The following is a 20,999-nucleotide window of genomic DNA, read 5'->3' as shown; positions in this document are numbered from 1 at the left end:
GCTATTTTTCTTAATTGGTGAGGGATTTTTCTTGTGTTGAACTTTCACTTTATTTCGGTTTGAAATGCCACAAATACTCTACACATGGTCTCCAAGTTAAGCCTGACTGGTTTTGTGCCAAGCTACCAAGGGTTGAGCACAGGTTAGTTTGGGGTTTGCTTGCGTTTTACCCATACCAGACTTGTGGTTGCTGCTTGAATAGGGTTTCACCCCCCTCAACCAGTAACCCAATTTCCTACACTATATTACCCAATTTTTCCATTTACATTAAAATCATGTTTTACTACTTTGAAGCTACAAAGCAGTTCCCCGATTTTTCTTTCAGATATCCATCCATCTGGAATTTGACAACTGCACTATGTTTTCCGCTATCTTGAGTAAGCCTAAATAAAATGGACTGGAGGTAATGGTCTGTACAAAAGCAAATCATGCAGAGTATTCCCGAGCATGAGAGGAAAGATTTGAGGACAATACACTTACCACCTCTTGCAAGCGGTCCCCAGACTCTCTCAACACTGCCGCAATTCGTTGGATTAGTTCATCATCTGAAATGCAAACAATATAAATGATGCAAGCTAGGATCTTACCTTTACATTTATCCCGGCTGACCCAGCTACCCTATGACAAGTCAAAAATTCTCACAAACTACTCCATTGATATACCATCATTCACAACCAACGATGAATCTGATCAAATTTAAGTGGAACCTTTTGCACACCACCACTGTAGATTTTAGGGCACACCTAAAGTACCCACAGTTGTAAGGGACTTGAAAACTTTCATATGCTCAAGTTACTCTAGGACATCTTCCGTAAACATCCCTGTTTACTTGCAGAGTAAGTGGCCTAAATTTATCTTGGCATCTATAGGACATAAGAAGCGAGCTTGCGTGCTCCAAACCGAGACTCATTTCTTTTTCCTGCGCCCCTCCCTTTCGAATCCATATAATGTATCTTTTTCCTGCCGGTCATTCCAATTTTCATATAAACAGCTGTTTACTGCTCATTCTAAAAATTCTCTTAGTAGCCCATGTTCTGCCGTAGTAGGATCAGATGGTCTGGCATCCTCCTTTATCATTCACCTCTTTCACAGACCCTTCTCTCACCCTCATGTACAGGTCTTCACTAGGTATCTCTCACCCTCTTGTATCAGTTTATTCTTGCTAATACGTGCACTATTTTTAAAAAAAGGTTTATTTCCATGAAATAAGTAAAAAGAAAGAAAATTACAGTTAAGGGTGACATGCGCCAATGTTCCGGAAATACAAATGGAGTGCACAACAATGCCCACCATTATGCATATAATATAGAAGCCATCCATACTGGAGATAAGAAAGCTTGATACTCAAATTACATCCAGTCAACCCCAGGTGAGTACCAATCAGGTCTCCTGACTTCAGGCGAGTCCAGGACTGCCATCCAGATATCTGTTGCAACCCCTGTGAGAAACTGGCTCTATATATACAGTGAACCAAAGTGAGGTACAGTGTGTATAAAGTCCAAGAGTCCCCAAAGGTAGGCAGAGGTTCAAGTTATATAGAACCTTACTCTCTAAAGTGGTAGCTTGGTCGATCAGTAAGGCAGTATCAGAGGACAGTGTGAAGCATTTGATGTACAGAGTCAGCAAATGAATTCACACTCGGGAACTAAACTCTAGGCCAATTGTTGTATAAAAGTATATACCGTTTTATTTTTCTAGAACCAAGCAAGCCTGGCACAGGTAAGCATATAAATACTTTGCAGTAATATGATACTGACAAAACGTGTCTCGGACGCAGAGACGTCTTATCCAACCTGACAACAGGTGACGTGGAAGTATAGAGTGTCTTTCCCGGACTCCCACCATCACTTACTTTATGCACACAGTCCCAAAGAAGCGCACTAGGGACCATTGGTCTGCGCGAAACATGTCAACCACCACTTACCTTTAGCACATCACACACTTATATTCACGGTTTGAGACCAGGTGGGAACACGCTAGTCCCTCCCTTTTATTTAGTCCAAAGGAGTGCCTCCAAACCACACAATCTTTATAATTTACCTCAAGGACCCTTTATTAAACTTATTTAGGTACCGAGAGGTAATTTTAACATCACCTTCACTCACCACCTTGGCCCACACACCCACATGCACAAGTACGGCACCTCCTTAAAAAATCTCCAACAAAGAGCCCTCTCTTAGGGCCCGTGAGGGACTGCAGCGCCACCCCCACGAGGAGCACCGCCCAATGATGATGCTTTACACTCGCAAGTGTGTGTGAGGGCACAAAAGAGAGGAGGTCTACCCCCACTTCTAGCACACTCAACCATCTCTTGAACTCACAACCATAGTTCGGTTGTTGAAAAATTGTCCCTCCTTTTAGGAACGGTTACCACTATGTTATAACAAGTGGTCTTAGGGGCATTGGTACAGGACCTTCCCACATTCTTTAAACTAGCTCCTAGTTCTCTCCCCCCCCCATATTAGTGTTTAATTAGTGAACGGCGGACAGCCGTGGGACACCTATTCTATCCTCTCCTTTCAACACACCCTGCTCATATGTGACTGGTCTATCACGGACTGCTCAAGGAGGCACAATATACACACAGGCAGATACACACATCAGGAACATGGACAATCAAGGCCTTAGCTTTGTGGACGAAACAATTGCAGAAATTCTCAGGACACCCTCCCTCCTAGCAGGAGATGGAAGTGCAGCCACAGGCAGCAAAAACGACGACTGGAAGTCTCTTCAGACATTAAGAAAACTTCAGATTAAGACAGCCTTGCACGGAATTGTCATGACAGAATACCTAAGGACGAACATTGCCCCAAATGCCCGCCTCGTTTCACTGGCACCCAGGATATTCCTAGACGATGAACAAATGTTACCTGTAAACTGTGGTTCTCCAGTATTGGTGTCTTTCAAAGATTCACATGCTTGAATATTCCCCGTCGAAGTGGGAGTCCCACGGTACATAAAAAGCAATAAGCCTCATGTATATAGATACATAAATAATATATATAAGAATAAAATACATGTAAAAATAAACATCATATAGTTTAAAAGTAACATACCAAGTCAAAAGTACCATAGGATAACATTGACACATAGGAAAGCATTGAGAAAGGAGTCACTTTATTGACATATCCATGTCGTTTTATAGTCCAAACTCTAGCCAATCCGGCGCAAGCACCCTCTAGAACCTTCTCCTCAGAGGCTTAGGCCCTCAGATTTTCGTAGCACAAGAGTGACAGAGTCTAATGAGGAGAAGAGAGCCTCTGAGGGGAGGAGGGTGGGTCGCATGTGAATCTATGAAAGACACCAATACTGGAGAACCACAGTTTACAGGTAAGTAACATTTATTCTTTTCCAGTATTGGGGTGTCTTTCATAGATTCACATGCTTGAATAGAATAGTGAGCAGTACTCTGCAGCCTGAAGAGGCAGTATCAAAGTTGCATGAAATACAATGACATTGTATGATAAAAACACACAGCTAATAACCCAAGGAGGAGGGAAGTAACAGAGGCCCACCTTATTTGAAGAGATTAAGAAGAACTGCTTGGTCCACTGCCGTATCAGCTTCATTGTTGGCATTGAGGCAGTAGTGCCTCGTGAAAGTGTGCCTGCTGGACCACGTAGCTGCCCGGCAGATCTGATGAATGGGCACACCAGAGAATAAAGCAGTGGAGGAGGACATTGCCCTTGTAGAATGCGCCCTTACTCCAGAAGAAAGAGGCTTGCCAGCCTTCAGATGGCAGAAAGATATCGTGGAAGAAATCCAACGTGCAATTGTTGGTTTGGTAACAGAATGTCCCTTACAGGTGCGCCCTTAGGCAACGAACAGTTGATAGGACTGGCGAAAGGGTGCCGTTATGCTGATATAAAACTTGAGGCACCTCTTTAAGTCCAAAGAGTGTAGACTCTGTTCCGCTGGAGATTGCGGATGAGGAAAAAAATGTTTTTAGAATTATGGGTTCATTAAGATGAAAAATCGGACGGCACCTTTGGCATGAAAGCTGGGTTAGTGTGAAGAATTACACAGTCCGATTTAAATTGAAGAGGAGGAGGCTAAATTGTGAAGGCGTGAATGTCACTTACTCGGCGAGAGGAAGTCAGTGCAAGCAGGAGGGAGACCTTCCAGGCTAAAAATTTGAAATCCGCAGAATGGATTGGCTCAAAGGGCGCCTTCATAAGCTGCGATGTTAAGACGCCACGTGGGCGGAGGACGTCGAATGGGTGGAAACATCTGGAACAATCCTTTAAAGAATTGCTGAATTACTCTAGATTAATAGAGAGGAAGAGCCATCCTGACGAAAGCGAGAAATTGCCGCTAGAAAGACTTTTAAGGTGGAGTGAGACAGTCCGGACTGGGCCAACTGCAGAAAGAAAGGCAGAATCTGTGCCGGGGAGGCGTGCACTGGGTGGATGTTAACAGACGAGCACCAGTGACCGGAGCGCTTCCACTTTAGTTTGTAGATCTTCACCGTGGAAGGCGCCCGCGCCCTGGCAAGATCTTCCCTGCAGGCAGGTGAAATGTTCAAGTGAGCAAATTCAAGGTGCTCAGGTTCCAGGCAGACAATTTGAGTGAACTGGGATTCGGATGGCAGATCCGACCGTTGTTCATTGTCAGAAGGTCCGGCCGAGGGCGAAGAAGGATGGGCTCGCACTGAGAGAGGAGCAGTAGCTCAGAGAACCATGCCTGCCGGGGCCAACGTGGAGCAATCAGGAGAATGTGACACGGTTGTCTCCGCATTTTCCACAACACTCGAGGAATCAGAGGGATCGGCGGAAAAGCATAGGAAAGTATCTTGCACCAGTCCATCGAAAGGGCATTTCCGCGCGACCCTCTGTGGAGGAAGCCAACTTGCGTAAGACTGGCACTTGCTGTTCTGTGGAGTTGCAAAGAGATCCAGGATCGGGTGACCCCAAAGGCTGAAGACAAAGTCTAGAGTCGGCTGATGTAACTCCCACTCGTGGGTCGATGACGCTGACCGACTGAGTGAGTCTGCTAGAATGTTGGAAATGCCAGGCAGGTGGACTGCAGTGAGCGTGATCTGATGGAGTACGGCCCAATGCCAGATCTTCTGAGCCAGCTGGGAAAGCAGTGGAGATTTTGTCCCACCCTGCTTGTTTAGGTAGTGCATGCTGGTGGTGTTATCCGTTTGAATGAGCACCGGTTCCCCTTGAAGCTGGAGCCGGAAGGATTTGAGTGCAAGGAAAATAGCCATTAGTTCTAGTCTGTTGATGTGCCAAGAACCTTGGGACAGGGTCCATTTGCCCTTGATGGACAGATCTTGAAGGTGTCCGCCCCACCCTTCCAGGGAGGCATCCGTGGTAAGAACGAGTTCCGGGGCTTTTGCCAGGAAAGAAGTTCCAGCTGCGATGTTGCGAGGTTGTGTCCACCAGTGCAGAGCTTGTGCCATGCGAGTGGTTACGAAGATCCGGTCACTGAAAGAACCGGAGATCTGACGCCATGGTTTGTCCAGTTCTTCTTGAATGGGACGACTCTTCAGTCTGCAATGTGGGATCAAAGTCATACAGGAGGACGCCATCCCCAGAAAGGACTTTAATATGCGGACTGAAACGGACCGCTTTGATCTGATGGAAGCTGCGAGCTTCAGGATCCGTGTTTGCCGTTCGGCGGAGACAAAAGCCATGGCCATGGAGGTATTGATGGTAGCTCCTAGGAACGTTCTGAGCCGAGCTGGAGTGAGGTAAGACTTTTGTATGTTGTCTGACAGTCCTAGAGAGTGGAACAGAGTCCGACAATACTGAGTATCTAGGGATGCTTGGCGGTAGGACTGAGACTTGATGAGACAATCGTCCAAATAAGGGAATATTTGAATGCCTCGCAACCGCAAATGGGCCACCACCGGGGCAAGGACTTTCGTGAAGACTCGAGGAGCTAAACGAAGCCCGAAGGGCGGGACTCTGAATTGAAAGTCCCTCTGGCCTACACGGAAGCGTAGGTATTTCCTGTGGCGAGGTAAAATTGGCACGTGGAAATAAGCATCCTGAAGATCGATTGTCGTCATGAAGTCGTCTTGAGAAAGGAACCGTAGAATGTCCCTCAGCGTGAGCATGCGGAATGATTGGTCTTTTAGAAACTTGTTGAGGGACCTCAGGTCGAGGATAGGGCGCCACTCCCCAGATTTCTTTAATACGAGGAAAAAACGGGAATAGAAGCCCAACCCCTTCTGAGATTTCGGAACCACTTTGATGGCCCCTTTCTTGAGCATAATGCTGATCTGATGGAAAAGCTCTTTGAGATGAGCGGGAGGAGGACCGGATGGAGGGGTGTTTCGTGGGAATTTGACGAATTCTAGGGCATGGCCTTTTGAAACAATGTCCAACACCCAACGGTCTGAAGTGATCAATGACCAATTTGAAAAGAATTTTGAGATTCGTCCTCCAACTTGGGATGGGGGGCACTGAGGGGAGGGGGATATAAACAAAGAGTCATTGTTTTTTGGAGGAGTTCCCCCTATAGTTGGACTTGCCTCTGTAGGATTTACTAGTCTGTTGCCTGTAGGACTGTGGGTTTTGGGAGGAAAAACGTTGGTGTCATTGGTTGTAAGGGCGGTATTGAGTGGAACTGCCACGAAAGGAAGAGGTGGTGCTGCGTCCGCGAGCACCCCGAAAAGGCTGCCTTCTAAACTGGAGCGTGCCAAGGGAACGAGCCGTCTCTGATGGGGAGTCCTTGTTTGGACAGCATGTGGATGAGGCGCTCCAAACAATAAAGAAGGACACAAAGGGCATATCGAGAATCTTTGCCTGGACTTCTTGACGAAAATAAGTGGAACGAAGCCAGCCTTGCCTCCTTAAAACAGCTTCCCCAGCTAGCTGTCGAAAACCCGTTGAGGCGATATCTACAGAGCAATCAATAATCTCTGAAGATGCTCTTTCACCTTCTTGCAGAATCTTGAGAGCGTCCGCTCTAGAGGGCTCTGGAATTAGCTTAATGAAGGCCTCCATGTCCGACCACATTTGGCGATCGTAACGGCCCAAGATGGCCAAAGAATTTGCTGCCCGTACTGTCGTGGAGGCCATAGTAGAGAACTTCTTCCCAATCGCGTCCAGGCGACGGCCATCACGGTCAGGTGGAGTGGAGACGAGGGATTCTTCGAGCGACGTTGTGCCGCTAGGACGCCGTCGCTTGCCGGAGTCTTGCCAGAGTCCTGCCCGTCTGCGCCCGTCAGCGTCCCGGAGGCGTCTTGGCGGCGGGCGGGGCTCTGTTCACCGAGAATGAGTAATCTGGGCCCTCATTTGGTGCGGTACTCTTCTAGGGAGCTGTGCTCCTTGAATCATAGGGAGAGTTGCTGTTGTACTGTCTTTCCGGGCCGCTATAGGGGTAAGTCGCGATGTCCGGGTTGTGGCTGGCATCCGACACGGGTTCTGTCATCAGCCCCGCCTATTGACATAGCTGGTGCAGAGTATGCCTGCATGCTGTTAAACACCAGATCAGCTCGCAGCCATGCGCAACACATCTTTGAGCTCCTCGAGACAGAGAAGCCACTCTGCCTAATGCTGACGGAGACTTGGTGGGGTGAAGCTTCTAATCCCGATGTGGCTATGGCCATTCCGCCGGATTTTGACATCTTCAGGAAGGACAGAGCAAAGGGCAGGGGTGGCGGGGTCGCATTGGTGGTAAAGAAGGGCACGCCCTGCACTATCCTGCCCACTGAGGACATCCGCGGCTCGGAATCGTTGGCTTTTTCAATTGTGCTAGCGCCGCATCAATCAGTAAAGGGATGGTTAGTCTACCGCCCCCCTGGTCCGCTTGGGACGTTTTTTGCTGACCTTGATTCGGTGCTGGTGGGTCTAGCACTGAGAGCAGAACACTGCTTAGTGGCGGGGGACTTTAACATCCGGATGGATGATCCGTCGGACCCCGCCGCTATTAAGCTTTTGGAGGCTATGACTCCGCTGGGTCTCACCCCGCATTTGCAGGGCCCGACCCATGACAAGGGGCACACTCTAGACCAGGTCTTCTCGACCTCTCCTTTAGTGGTGAAAGAGATTCTCCCGGTCTTGTGGTCGGATCACTGGCTGGCCAAATTTGTAATCAGCGGCAACGTCAGGGCGCCTAACCCTGTCTCACAGCAGCGGGGACGAGCCTTTAGAGCATTTAGCAGGGTGACCCCTGAGATGCTGGCTCACGCTGCTGCGACGCACCCTTGCCCTCTGTCTGGCGAGCTAGAGAGAGACCTTGAGTCCCTGCAAGAATGGCTGACGGAGAGGCTGAATGACCTGGCCCCAGTCCCGCCCCCCCGCCCGACATCTAAGCGGGTCTCGGCCCCTTGGTTTACCCCTGCTCTGTGGGCTACGCGGCAGCAGTGCAAGATAGCCGAAAGGGCCTGGCGGGCACATTATGACAGCAAGGACAGGTCTGCCTACAAGGCTGTGGTTAAAGCTTACCACCGAGACATCCGCCTCGAAAAGAAAGCCTATCTTGCGGGGAGATTCGAAGCAGCTTCGAACTCCAGTAAGGAGATCTTTACCATCGTTCGAGAATTCATCTCCCCTCGGACTACTGCTTCGGAAGAGGGGCCCGCAGAATCTTGGGCGGCGGATCTTGCGTGTTTTTTTACAGGCAAGATCAAACTCATCCAGGACTCCTTTCTATCGAGTGAACCGGTTACATTGCCGATGCCCGAGGCGGGCTCGCCTCCCCCAGTTGCGCAGGGCGCCTTATTGGCTGAGTTTCCATCTCTGCCAGCCTCAGCTTCTCTAGCGCTTATGGGCAATTTAAAATCTGGGTCTCCGCTTGACCCCTGCCCTGCTAAGCTCCTGGGTAAACTGGCGGAGGTGGTTAATCCGCTGGGGCACCCTCTTCTCAACCTCTCGTTGAGTCTGGGAGAGGTGCCGCCAGTATGGAAGCAGGCAATGGTCATCCCGTTGCTTAAAAAGCCGGGACTTGACCCGAAAGCCCCAGCCAATTACAGGCCAATTTCGTTGCTGCCGGCTCTTGTAAAAATTCTGGAGAAGCACGTTCAGTCGGTGCTCTCCAATTTTCTGGAGTCCCATGAGATCTTACATGACTCCCAGTCGGGCTTCCGTTCTCATCGCAGCACCGAGACCACGCTCCTTGAGGTTTCTGAAACCATTAAAGGGGTGTTGGATACCGGGGGCAAAGTCATGCTGGTGTTGTTGGACTTGTCGGCGGCTTTCGACACCGTCCCCCATGAGGGCCTGCTCGCAAGACTCTTTGAGGTTGGTCTGCGGGGGACGGTGTTCAAATGGTTTTCTTCCTTTTTGGCCGGCCGCCGGCAAACGATCTGGACATCATCTGACACCGCCGTAATGCCGCCTCTGGGAGTCGGGGTCCCTCAGGGCTCTATATTGAGCCCGACCCTTTTTAACATCTTTATGACCCCTTTGGCGGCGGTGGCGGAGTCATTTGGTCGTATGCCGACGACACCCAGCTCCTCTTCTCTTGCGAGAGAGGGGCTGACTTTGACGGGGAGAGTATCCAGAATTGCCTTGGGGCTGTGTTTGCATGGTTCCAACTGAACAGCCTCAAGGGCAATTCCGACAAATCGGAGGTACTCTTCTTCGGGTGCGATACGGAGCCTAGCTGGCAGGCCTGGTGGCCCATCGACATGTTCCCTCCGTCCGGCTCTTCTCCCATGGCTAAAAACTTGGGGGTTAAGATGGACAAGGGGCTGACGATGAAAGCCCAGATCTTGGGGGTAACTGGCACTTGCTTCGGCCTGTTAAAAATGCTGCGGAGGTTCTTGCCTCTCTTGTCCGAGGAGCACAGGAGGCTGACGGTGCAGGCTCTGATAGGCTCCAGGTTGGATTATGCCAACATTCTTTACCTGGGCCTGCCAGAGTATCTGCTACAAAGGCTTCAAGTTGCACAGAACGCGGCGGCCAGGGCCATCTTTGGCCTAAGTAGACGGGCCAGCGCCTCTGGGTTGTTGGTGACGTTACACTGGCTACCCATCCGCAAACGGATTGCCTTTAAGGCTCTGACCTTGGCCTACAAAGCGCTCCATGCTGTGGGAGCTAAACATCTCCAAAAGAGACTGACCTTTTACCATCCGACTCACTCGTTGAGGTCAGAATCTCTACTCTTGGCGGCTGTTCCGCGTGTGAAGAGGGCTCGCCTTGGGGGCCGCTCTTTCAGTCTGTTGGCCCCACAGATGTGGAATGCACTTCCGCTCCCTTTGCGGGGGGCGTCTACTCTCCTTGACTTTAGAAGAGGTCTCAAAACCTGGCTGTTTTCCCAATAGGTCTGCCAGTAGTTTTGCTTTCTTTTTGTTTATCTTTTAACCTCTTTTAGCTGTGTTGTGTTATTCTGAAATCTGTTCCCCTTACCTAAAAGCGCCGGGACACTCTTTTTGAGTAACCGTTGCGCTATACAAAAGAATAAATAACATAACATAACATAACATAACATGACTGAATCCGGCTTAGGCTGGGATACTAAGCAAGCAGGAGAAGAGTCCGGGGCTTTATACTTTTTCTCCAACCGCGGAAGAACTGCCAGGATTGAATTAGGTATCAGTTTAATCCCTTCATTCCAAATAAAGTCAATTATGGGCACGGCCCGAACTTGTTTCTGTGATTGTGATTTGAAATCATACAGAAAGCAATCCTCCTCTCTCACGATCATGGGGAGATGAAATCGCTGCGCCGCTCTTTCCAGTGAAGGGGCAGATGGCGTTGGCTCCGCCGGCACTGGAGTAGGAGTCGGAAAGTTCAATGGTGCGTCACGTGGAGAACTGTGAGAAGAAGGTGGAAAACGGCGATTGTAATCTTCCAACATGAATTGGAGATTAGAGATGAGGGACAAAGGAAGCTGTGCCATCGTGACCTGTGCAGGAGGATCCTGCTCCTCTTCTTGATAATAATGATCCTCCTGATCCTCATCCTCGAAATCCTGACATTTTATAAAGAGTTCTGATGGACTGCGAGCAGCCCGGAATGTGGAATGAATGTCCTCATCAGAAGCAGAGTCATCCTCGTTGCCAGAGGGAAACAGCTGTTGCAGTGGCTGAGTGGCCGGTGGCATTATAATGGAGTCCAAAACAGCGTGACGACGCCGAAGCAAGGAATCGTCGACAGGTGCAGATGTTGGCGTAGAAAACGGCACCTGCTTATACACAGAACTATGCGTAGAACCCCAGGACCTCAGTGAATTGTGGTGTACCAGAAACTCACCTCAGAACCCAGAACCCAGTATCCGGCTAGCATAAGTGTCCCATTCGTTATCCGAGATTTAGCTCGGCGGTCCCAATGAAAAGACAACCCAGAACACGCGACTCAGTATATACTCAGGAATGGTGGGAATCGGAAATACCTGTTCGTGTATTATTCTCACATCAGTCCACAACAATAATCAACAGAGACACGGTGTAAATAAAAGGGGTTTATTTTTATAGACCACGTGTCCTAAGATGCAGTACTTTGGCTAATACAAGCAGACAAATGATTAATATCAAAACCAGCAACATAGTTACAATACCATAGATTATAAAAGGGGTGATCATATTATAATGACAGGGGATACTACCACCTTCCCTTTACTAAGAAGCTAATATTATTATTATGCTAATAGAAGGTCTCTTAGGCTTGAATAGGGGACCCCATACCTCAAAGATCAGCTTAGTGAAATCACATCACAGGAGCATCAGGAGTCTTCTCGCAGGAAGGCTCGTCTTCGGTCTGAATAATAAACATGATGTCTGTGATATTAAAAGCACCAACTTTCAGGTATTTGCAGCTGCGCGTGTGTTATGGCTAAATAGTGGGTCGATCAACCTAGAGTGGAAAACATGCATTGTGTAATAATCCAGACTGTTTGTCACACCATGTACAGACCAAGGTCGCTGCGCAGAGCTTAGGATGGTAACAACAGATTGCTCTCGTGTGAAGCAAGTCTCGAGTCAGCAGTTTGTTTAAGAAATAACATGTAAACGCAGTGTCGTGTGCAAAAGCAGAAAGATGGCTTTCTAACATTTAACGTGGTTATGCTAACTTAACAATGTATGTACGTATTCAGGGAGAACTCACTACACGCCCCCTTGATCGAAGCACTATTTAATAGGCAAGAAAAGAGAACGCAGAGTTCAGTTTCGTCAGAGCAGAACAAGGCGTAACCAATGCAAAGTTTCAGAATGCACCACAGTCCGAAACTACAAAAAAATATAAACACGGGTGTTTAAAAAAAAAATGCAAGTAAAAAAAAACTCAAAACGACCATCAAGAAGAGAAAAAAGAGAAAGAAAAGAATAAAAGTTGCGCTTGGGTGCTGTCCAGTAGCACAGGCGCAAAGGACGACAGTTCAGTTAATCCATGAATGTATAGGCAGCATATGTGGCAACTGCTTCCAACAAAAAATCGTTTGCAGGGCCACTAAAAGTCTCAGCCATCCAATTAAGTAAAGAAAAGGAACATACGTGTTCTTCAACCATCGGAGCCTCTAGCACAATCAGAGGGCACCCGGAATGTTCCTCCAAATAGCTCATAGCCAAAAAGTCGTAGGCAGCCGCTGAGATGTCCCAATTACCCAGGATACCATGCGCCGCACCACAGGCCATAATCCGGACACCAGAACAGGCCAACTCGTGAGACACTAAGGGCCTCATCAGTCGATCGAAATCCGGCACCGGAGACACCATGTTGGTCAAGCACAAATCCAGAGGCCATTCAAAGGGACAATCCAGGCAGTGAAATACAGGTTGCACGCAAGTGAAATAGGAATACCGGAAGGATAATCCATAAGCCAGGCTCAAGGACGCCAATGGCAAAGTACCATAAAAGTCAAGCATCCTATCACGAAGAAGATGCAGACGGGACAGGTGCTCGTGTGGCACAGAAGGAGCAGCCATTCCGGAGTATGAAAAGTAAAAGCAGCACACCCGCCACTAGCGCCAGAAGCAGCGGAACACCTCCAAAGATGCACGAGAAAAGTGAATGAAAAAATGCCGGAATCACACCAAAAATAGTTTGGAAAGAGGTCACGAGGCCGGAGCCCACAAGTTTAAAAAAATGAGCCAGGCCGGTCGTGGACGAGGCATTGAAAATAGTTCGGATCAAAGTGCCGAAATGTAGGGGGAGGTCAGTATTCAGAAGCGCCTGCACCTCAGTGCGCGTATTAGCAACGTGAAGGACAAATGTTTCACGAGAGGAAGTCAATGGCACCTCTTTCTGGGACAATAGAGCTCTTATTCTGCTCAACTTGTTGAACTCTGCTTTCAAGGTTGGAATCGAAGGCCAGATGGAAACATCCAGCCGCCCATGCGGGGGTGGAAAGAGAACATTATTGCAGCAGACAACTTTCTGCGAGACAGTTACAATGTACGGGATTCCCACTAACATCCCGCAGCAAGCTTCATTATTCAAAATTAAATAACTACCGTTTGCAAGCAGCGTGAAAGAAGGCGTAATCACAGGCACTGGGATACCTCGTAGGACGCAGGCCAAATTCGGGGCTTGTACATTGCATGCGCCGTGTAATTGAATGTGCCTACATACCAAGGAATGGTCTGGTGTCGTGGTACATTCCTCGCCTTTCAAATAAACCTCAGTTCCGTCCCTAGTACATCTATACGTAAAGGGGAGGGACCAAACCTCATGTATGAAAGCGGTGCCCAGCGGTTCATATCTACCCAAAGCATAATGTTTCATACAAGACGTAAACTTAAAAAGTGCAAAAGGGAGAGTTATCAATCCGTGTACTAACCACGTAGCTGAATTGATCTCCGCTACAGAGAAAGGCAACGGTTCTAACTTTTCAATATGTAACAATGAATATGTAGCATCCTTCATGGACATAAACCGCTGCTTTTCAGTAAGGTTAAAAGGAAGGAATAACGATGTAGTGTTCAGATAGTCCCAAGGGACTCTTCCTGCCTTTAACGTCTGCAACGTCCATGCAAACTGCATAACAGAACGCAACTGGTTTTGACCATGATATAACACAGACACATCATCATGCACAATATCAACAACAGAAGAAACAATATTATCTAATGTATAAATCCTAGAAGAGAGAGTGCTAATGCTATTATCTATAACAGCTAAAACCTTCTCCATGTTTGCTTGGTCAATAGCTCTCAATCTGGAAGCCGCCTCAATCTGCGACAACTTCCAGACTTCGTTGTAAATAGCATACGCCCACCTTTTGGTTCTGCCACCCACAGGACCCTTAACAAAATCATTCAAATCCATTTTGTCATGTAATTGTGATAAATGAACTTTGACAGACGCCAAGGTGGAATGTCGCAGCCAAGATTGACATAACTTGCCCACAGAGTATGTAGTCACAGTATGTGACGACTCAAACCGAGGGTCTACGCGTTCCCGAGTATACCCCGGTTTCAGTCCCAGAAAACGACGTTGACAGGTGTCTGAACTGCTTTGCCAAACTAACCAACCCTCACTATTAAATTTCGAAATATTGAAAGATGCATTTGAAACTAAGGATTGCAAAGCAGAAAGGGATAGATCTGTGTGGTTATCCCAATTGGGATAAGCGCCCAAATCCGGCACAGAAGGTGACTTTAATTGTTTAGAAGTAGCCAATCCAAAACAGGTGGTTTGGAAGATGGATGAATTTAAAAATAAAATATGATTTGGTATAAGACAGGCACGATGTAAAGCCTCTGTACCCTGAACCTGCCACGGTTTGGAACCCCAAACCGACTTTAGATCAATAGTAGCCTTCCATAGATCATAACCTTTGATTGACAACTCGTCCATAAAGGACTTGGAATAAAGTAACTTTGTGTGTGTCAGTCTAACCTTTGCGGCAGACTCAGGCAGCACCTTAAAATAAAACGCCGCCGGGTTGGAAACACTGAAATCGGTAAAATAAGAATACTTATTAACAAGGGTTTGGGAACTTCCGAATGCGGGTGTAGGACAGTGTTCCCATTGTGTAAAATTCACAAAATTTCTAAATGTATTTGCTTTATGCAGGAAGTGATTGCCATAATGTTGAAAACAATACTGTTCCGCATAATTAGCCGCATTTTCATATAAATCTTCAGCATCAAAAGCGGCATAATATTTCAAATCAGAAAACAGCGATTCAATGGCGTGTACATCCCAATCATCAGAACGTATGTTCTGCCTAACCACATCACCCATAGAAACACGAAATACATTTGGTACATTTATGACCTCTGTAGGCCCATGAATTTGGAATTTAACAGCATCCCATGCGATTCCATCCAAGACGGGCCAGGCAGTAATATTCACAAAAGTCTGGTCCCTTTTCATGATGTGGGACGAGGAGTGGGGGGCCAAAGTTCCATTGATAAGTCTAATTGTTGATCTCTCTCTCAGATAGTGGCCATCCACAAGACGGAAAAAAACTATTACGAATCCAATGGACATAAACAAAAAAACACTGAAAAGCAACAGCCAAATGTATGTCCAAGGGGCAATCAAAAAATGTCTCTTAAACCAGCTGAAAAAAACAGCAATGTTCGATGGGGGGCTTGGGGGCAATGAGTTAGTGTCAAAGGAGAAACGGGACTGACCAAGTGCTGTAGATTGTAAAACAGGCGAGGGACCACGTGTAGGATAAGCATACTCAGTCTCTTCGGGCAAACCACCAGCCGATGGTATCAACAAGGGATCAGTAACTGATTGCATCTCGATGGCAACATCAGGCAAGGTGTTAGGAGCAAGAGTCAACACTGAATTTCTTTGCATCGTCTGGCATGAAACTGCTGGAGTCATACTAAGAAGTATCGGCCACTCGCTGAAGTTTGACATTGTCAATAGAGATGTACCTGTTTTCTTTGCGACCAGGAAGTGGAGGTAAAATGACTGTTCTTGTACCCTGCACTCCAAGCACTGGAACCGGTGCACGATAAGAGGGGCCGAACTCCTTCTTGTTCTCCACCTTCTCACGGACCAGGTCTCCAACTCGGGGTAGCCAGCCGACTACCGGAACCTGAACTTCAGCTTCAGATGTGGAGGGCAAATGTTCCTTCGAAAGAGTGTCTCTGGCTTCTTGTAGAGTCTGCAAAACAGCACAGTGATCATCTACGTCAAAGGGTGCGGTCGACGCCGCCATGTCTAGACCATCAAGGTCTGGTACAAACATTCTGATTCCGAAGAGCATCATGTACGGGGTCCGCCCACCCAGAGACCTTCTAGGGAGATTATTAAGTGCACGTTGGACGTTATACAAATGGGCTAGCCAGTTCCGACCTGTGCCTAAAACACGGGCTGTCAATGATTGCTTTAAGTCACGGTTCATTCGCTCCACCACACTATTACCCTCAGGTCGGTAGGGGGACGAAAATTTGACTAGGACCCCCAAATTTCTCATAGCCTCCTTGTAAGCCTTAGAGGCGAACGCAGGGCCCTGATCAGAATGGAAGGTACCACACGCAAAAGTTCCCACAAAGACACGCAAATCCCTGATGACAGTCCGCGAGTCAGCACTCCTTTGTGGCCATACCCACAGAAAACGTGTGCACGAATCCACTGCAACCAAGATGTACTTGTACGCAGTATCAGAAGAAAAAGGACCGCAGTGATCCAAATAAACACAACCAAATGGTTTATTGGATATATACAACTGTGTTTGTGGTGGGCGCGCAATAGTTGAAGGTTTAATCTGTTGGCAAATGTCACAATCAAGAACATAAGCGCGCGCTTGTTTATATAAACCATACCACCAGTAACGTTGTTGTAGCAGAGATATTGTGGCTGACACTCCGGCGTGGGCAGACGCCAACCCCTCGTGCGCAGCCAGGATCAGTGCTGGTCTGCAGTCCACGTTGGGAATAATTCTGTCACCAACGTCGTTAATCCTCACTAATGGGACATTATCAGGACTTAAATGGTAAATGTAACGAGAAGGAAAACCCTTCGGGTAATCGCCTCCCTTTTCTGTAGCAGCAATAGCTGCCAAGATGTCATCATCAATCTTACTTTTTGATCTGGTAACTGCTGCCACTAAGTATGTAGCCACTGCTGTTTTTGCTGCCTCGTCAGCCAAGCTGTTGCCGACAGCATGGACACCAAGTCGCTGGTGACCAAGAGTGTGAATAACATTCACGAGAGGGAGACGTTCTTTAAAGTCTGCCACTCGAACCCAAAGCGTTTTATGCTTAATTGTGCCACCTTTTGTGTCTCGATAGTCATTCTGAGACCAGAAGTGTAAATTGTCATTGTAGGACTGGACACAGTAGAAGGAATCACTCACTATAAGAGTAGTGACTCGGGGATCAGCAAACTCCAGTGCAAGCACTAGAGCCCGAAGCTCCGCCAATTGCGCGGTACAATCACCCAATGACTGCGTATGCACTGCATCAGATTGGAATTCACCATTTACGAATGTACCTACGACAATTGCGCAAGCCGCTGAATAAGCGTGCTTCGATCCAATCGCGGGCTGCGCAGACCCGTCAGTGTATATGACACAATGGTATTCTTCGAGCGGGCGCAAAGACAGAGGTGCCGGATGAACGAATTCATACTGCAAGAACTCTTGAGTCTGTAATGAGGCATCAAAGATGTAGGTGACGTCTGGCGACGTCAGTGTTGTGGCCCATTGTATCCACCGAGGATGCAAAGCTTTAGAATTCGGTACACTTGCCTTTGTCACTGCTTCTAAGGCAGGATAGGGTGTTACAACCAGAATCTGTTTCCCATGTGACAGTGCGCGTTCTTTAAGGATCGCCATCTGTACAGCAGTCAGAACTTTTTCGACCGCGGAAAAACGTAATTCAGCAGAGGTGTACAAGTGGGATTTGTACGCAATGGGGACTGTATCGCCCTCATTAAACGTCAAATACGTGAAACCCACGGCGCCTGGCACTATTCTTATTACCAGGTTAGTGCGGTTATCACGTGTCAGCAAATATTGTGAAGCAAGAAGGTCAGCCTGTAAAGACTGTAAAATGTTAGAATGTTCCAGCTGGACTTCGAAAATGTGGGTTGTACCAAGGCGTAAAGCGGCTTGATACGCTGGGCATAATCAGGAATGTACGTACGGCCGAAATTCAGAAAGCCCAGCAAAGATTGTAATTTCTTTAGTGTCGTAGGCGCACTCAAGCATGCGCACTTCTCCAGAAAGTGGGGAGCTAACCCCTTTCCTTCATTATTGAGCTCGTAGCCCAAAAACAACACCGTATATTCCGCGATGTGAGACTTCGCAAAATTGAATTTGTAGCCATAGTCAGCAAAACTCACTACAATATTGTCGACGCGAGACAGATGCGGCAACAGCTCATCATCCGTGAGGTAGATATCGTCAACATAGGAGTATGCCTCGGGGTCTATTCTTTCTAAGAGAGAAACCACGCGAGCGGAAAAGACGCCAGGGCTATTTTTGTAGCCCATGGCTAATCTCGTAAACTGTTTTTGTTTGCCGCCCGATGTAAACGCTGTCCACTGGCTACTCAGTGTGGACAGGTTATGGCTAAAAAAGCCATTGGAAATGTCAAGTGTCGTTTTAAACCTCTTACGCACGAGACTGTCGACAAGAGCCGAGCTATGTGTATTTTGTACCGCGCAGGTCCGGCAATGGGAGTTTAGGTGCCGGTAATCCAAAACTAAACGGTACGAGCCGTCAGGCTTCGATACAGTGAATAAAGGGTTATTCATAGGGGACACACAAGTTTCAATAACACCCTGATATTCCAATTGTTCAAGGATCGCCGCGACGTGGGGTCTAGCTTCACGACGCATGGGATACTGGGGCTGAGGCTGGGGCATAGACCGCAATGGAATCTCATGGCAGGGGGACAACCGGTCCCAACCCACCTGAGTACGATACACCGCTGGCGCAAGCGCCAGCGCCCACTCCCCAGCGTACATTTCAGCCTGGTCCTTCGGCACTGTGTGCGCAAAGGACGGGAGGATTTTCTCCTCCCCTTTAGGAGCTTCCAAAATGAAGGCTGGGGGCCAATCTGCCTCCGCTAGGAGGATATCATAGGTGGTGGTCAGATTATCCCAAAAAATCCCTTTTATAGTACGTTGTATGTCACCCTCAATTAATAAGACTATTTCATAAAGTCTGTCAGGGGGAGCCACTCTGGTGTCAGCTGTTTCAACAGTAACCAATACATCAGTTGCTGTCGCCGCCAGAAATGGACGCAGAGCTTGACGGACTATGGTAATTTCCGCCGCGCTGTCCAGTAGCGTCAGCGCCCATGTCCGGTTCCGAAGCTGTGTCCGCACTATCTGAGGCATACTTTGCCGTCAGAGCCGCCACTTTCTTCTTCTGAAACGGGGGTCTTTGTCGAGCAAATTCGTCCTGCTTGCCTTTTCCCTCAGCCTGTCGAGGTTGGTCACGTTGTTGTGGAGCACCCCGACCTTTGCCACCGCCTCCGCCACCAGACTGTGCAGTCGATGTTTCCTGTGAAGAACGAGGAGAGCGCGGTTCAGAAACCTGAAATCTATCAGGAGACTTAATAGTAGCACGATCTCGCAGATCATAAGTGCGTTCACTACTTGACTGTACGGGAGAGGCAGGCCGAGAGCCCTGTTTCTGCTGCTGCTTTCCCTGTTGTTTAGTCCGCCAACTTTGTTTTGGAAAAGTTGGCCGGCCATCCTTACCAGAAGTTTCTGCCTTACCCTGCTGCTTAAAATCGGGATTTTTGATCACAGGCTTAACTCCTAAAGAGCTACAACCCAAATCTCTATAAGCTTCAGAGATTATTTTTGCAAATTCTTGCGGTTTGTCCTCTTCAGCAACTTTCTTCAGTTCATTACGAACCTGAAAGTGCAACGCATCACCCTTAAGGTTTCCCATTATCATGGTAGCCACCAGGCCAAAATCTCCGAGGAGCCGCATCCCTAATTCAATCGCAGACTCCGCTCCATGGTCCTCTTGAACACGTTTAATAACGGAGGGCAGCTGTAACATAGACGGAGTGCCAAAGCACTGCGCGTACGTTGCAGCAAAAACCTTACCCCAGGATACACAATCATCCATATGGGGAACTAAGTCTTTAGGCAAACTAATGGTGAGGATCCTGTGTTTCTCCACAGGAGTTGTATGCGGATAAACCGCCTCTATTTGGTCAAATTTTTCAGCAAGCCAAAAGGGATAATCATCCCTCGTGAGGGGGCGCTTGCCCATAACAGAATTAACCATAACAGGACTAATGACCACCGCGTGACGATCACTAGGTTGCCCCGCACTAACAGGCGCCCCCGCCTGTACAGTGCGCGACACATACTGCACTAACGCCCTATATACTGTTATAAGGGAAGTGTGTAGTACACGCAATTCAACCACCGGCACCGTGAGGTAACGGGGATGAGGCGTAAATCCGGCTAGTACCGGCCAAGTGGCCCCCGCAATTGATAAAGGGCCCATTCTCGGCGGTATAACCACATGGGGGAGGGCGCCATTAAACCAAATCTGATGTTGCCAAGCAGATATTGGTATCTCCTGTGTCCTATACGGCGCATAGTTAGCAGGCACGGCAGTAGCAGTGTAAGAATGAAAGGTATCGTCATCCCCACTGACTGCCGGAATCGTCACCCAAGAATAGAATAACTCAAACGGGTGAGCCGCATCGGCTCCCACCACAAAGATGACGTCCATGCCCGTATCCGGCACCCCATACTGCGTCAAATGACGTTTCAGTGCCGCGCGGCTATGCGCCGCAATATCTATCGACATTAGGACAAGCTACACTTCAATTATTCAGTAGCACAAGGGTTCAATAACCTTTTTAATGATCAAGCTTGAAGGAACCTATATCAATAGAACTAGGTAGGTTTAAAATCCGTCAGACTTGTTATCCGGAAACAAGAATGAGGGTGCTGTGGACTAAATGCAAGCACTACTAAGGCGTTTCAACTCATAGACCAAACGTTAGGTGCGCCATGTTGCAGGGATTCTGCTTATACACAGAACTATGCGTAGAACCCCAGGACCTCAGTGAATTGTGGTGTACCAGAAACTCACCTCAGAACCCAGAACCCAGTATCCGGCTAGCATAAGTGTCCCATTCGTTATCCGAGATTTAGCTCGGCGGTCCCAATGAAAAGACAACCCAGAACACGCGACTCAGTATATACTCA

At 48.0% G+C, this 20,999-nt stretch overlaps 1 protein-coding gene across 5 annotated transcripts in view; it reads right to left on the bottom strand.

Moving 5' to 3' along the window:
- The window catches only part of LOC146854291 (uncharacterized), a 194,616-nt gene that overhangs the window by 43,255 nt on the left and 130,362 nt on the right, over positions 1-20,999 (bottom strand). For all 5 annotated transcript variants that reach the window (XM_085652075.1, XM_085652077.1, XM_085652078.1 and 2 more), the window contains one exon: positions 481-545. In XM_085652075.1, the coding sequence (XP_085508201.1) occupies positions 481-545 (65 nt within the window). The remainder of the gene's footprint in view (positions 1-480; positions 546-20,999) is intronic.

The sequence above is a fragment of the Triturus cristatus genome, chromosome 4_1 (assembly GCF_964204655.1).
Source record: "Triturus cristatus chromosome 4_1, aTriCri1.1, whole genome shotgun sequence".
Taxonomy (NCBI): Eukaryota; Metazoa; Chordata; class Amphibia; order Caudata; family Salamandridae; genus Triturus; species Triturus cristatus.
Note: the sequence above shows the minus strand (reverse complement) of the source record. Positions and strands in the feature narration are given on the sequence as shown.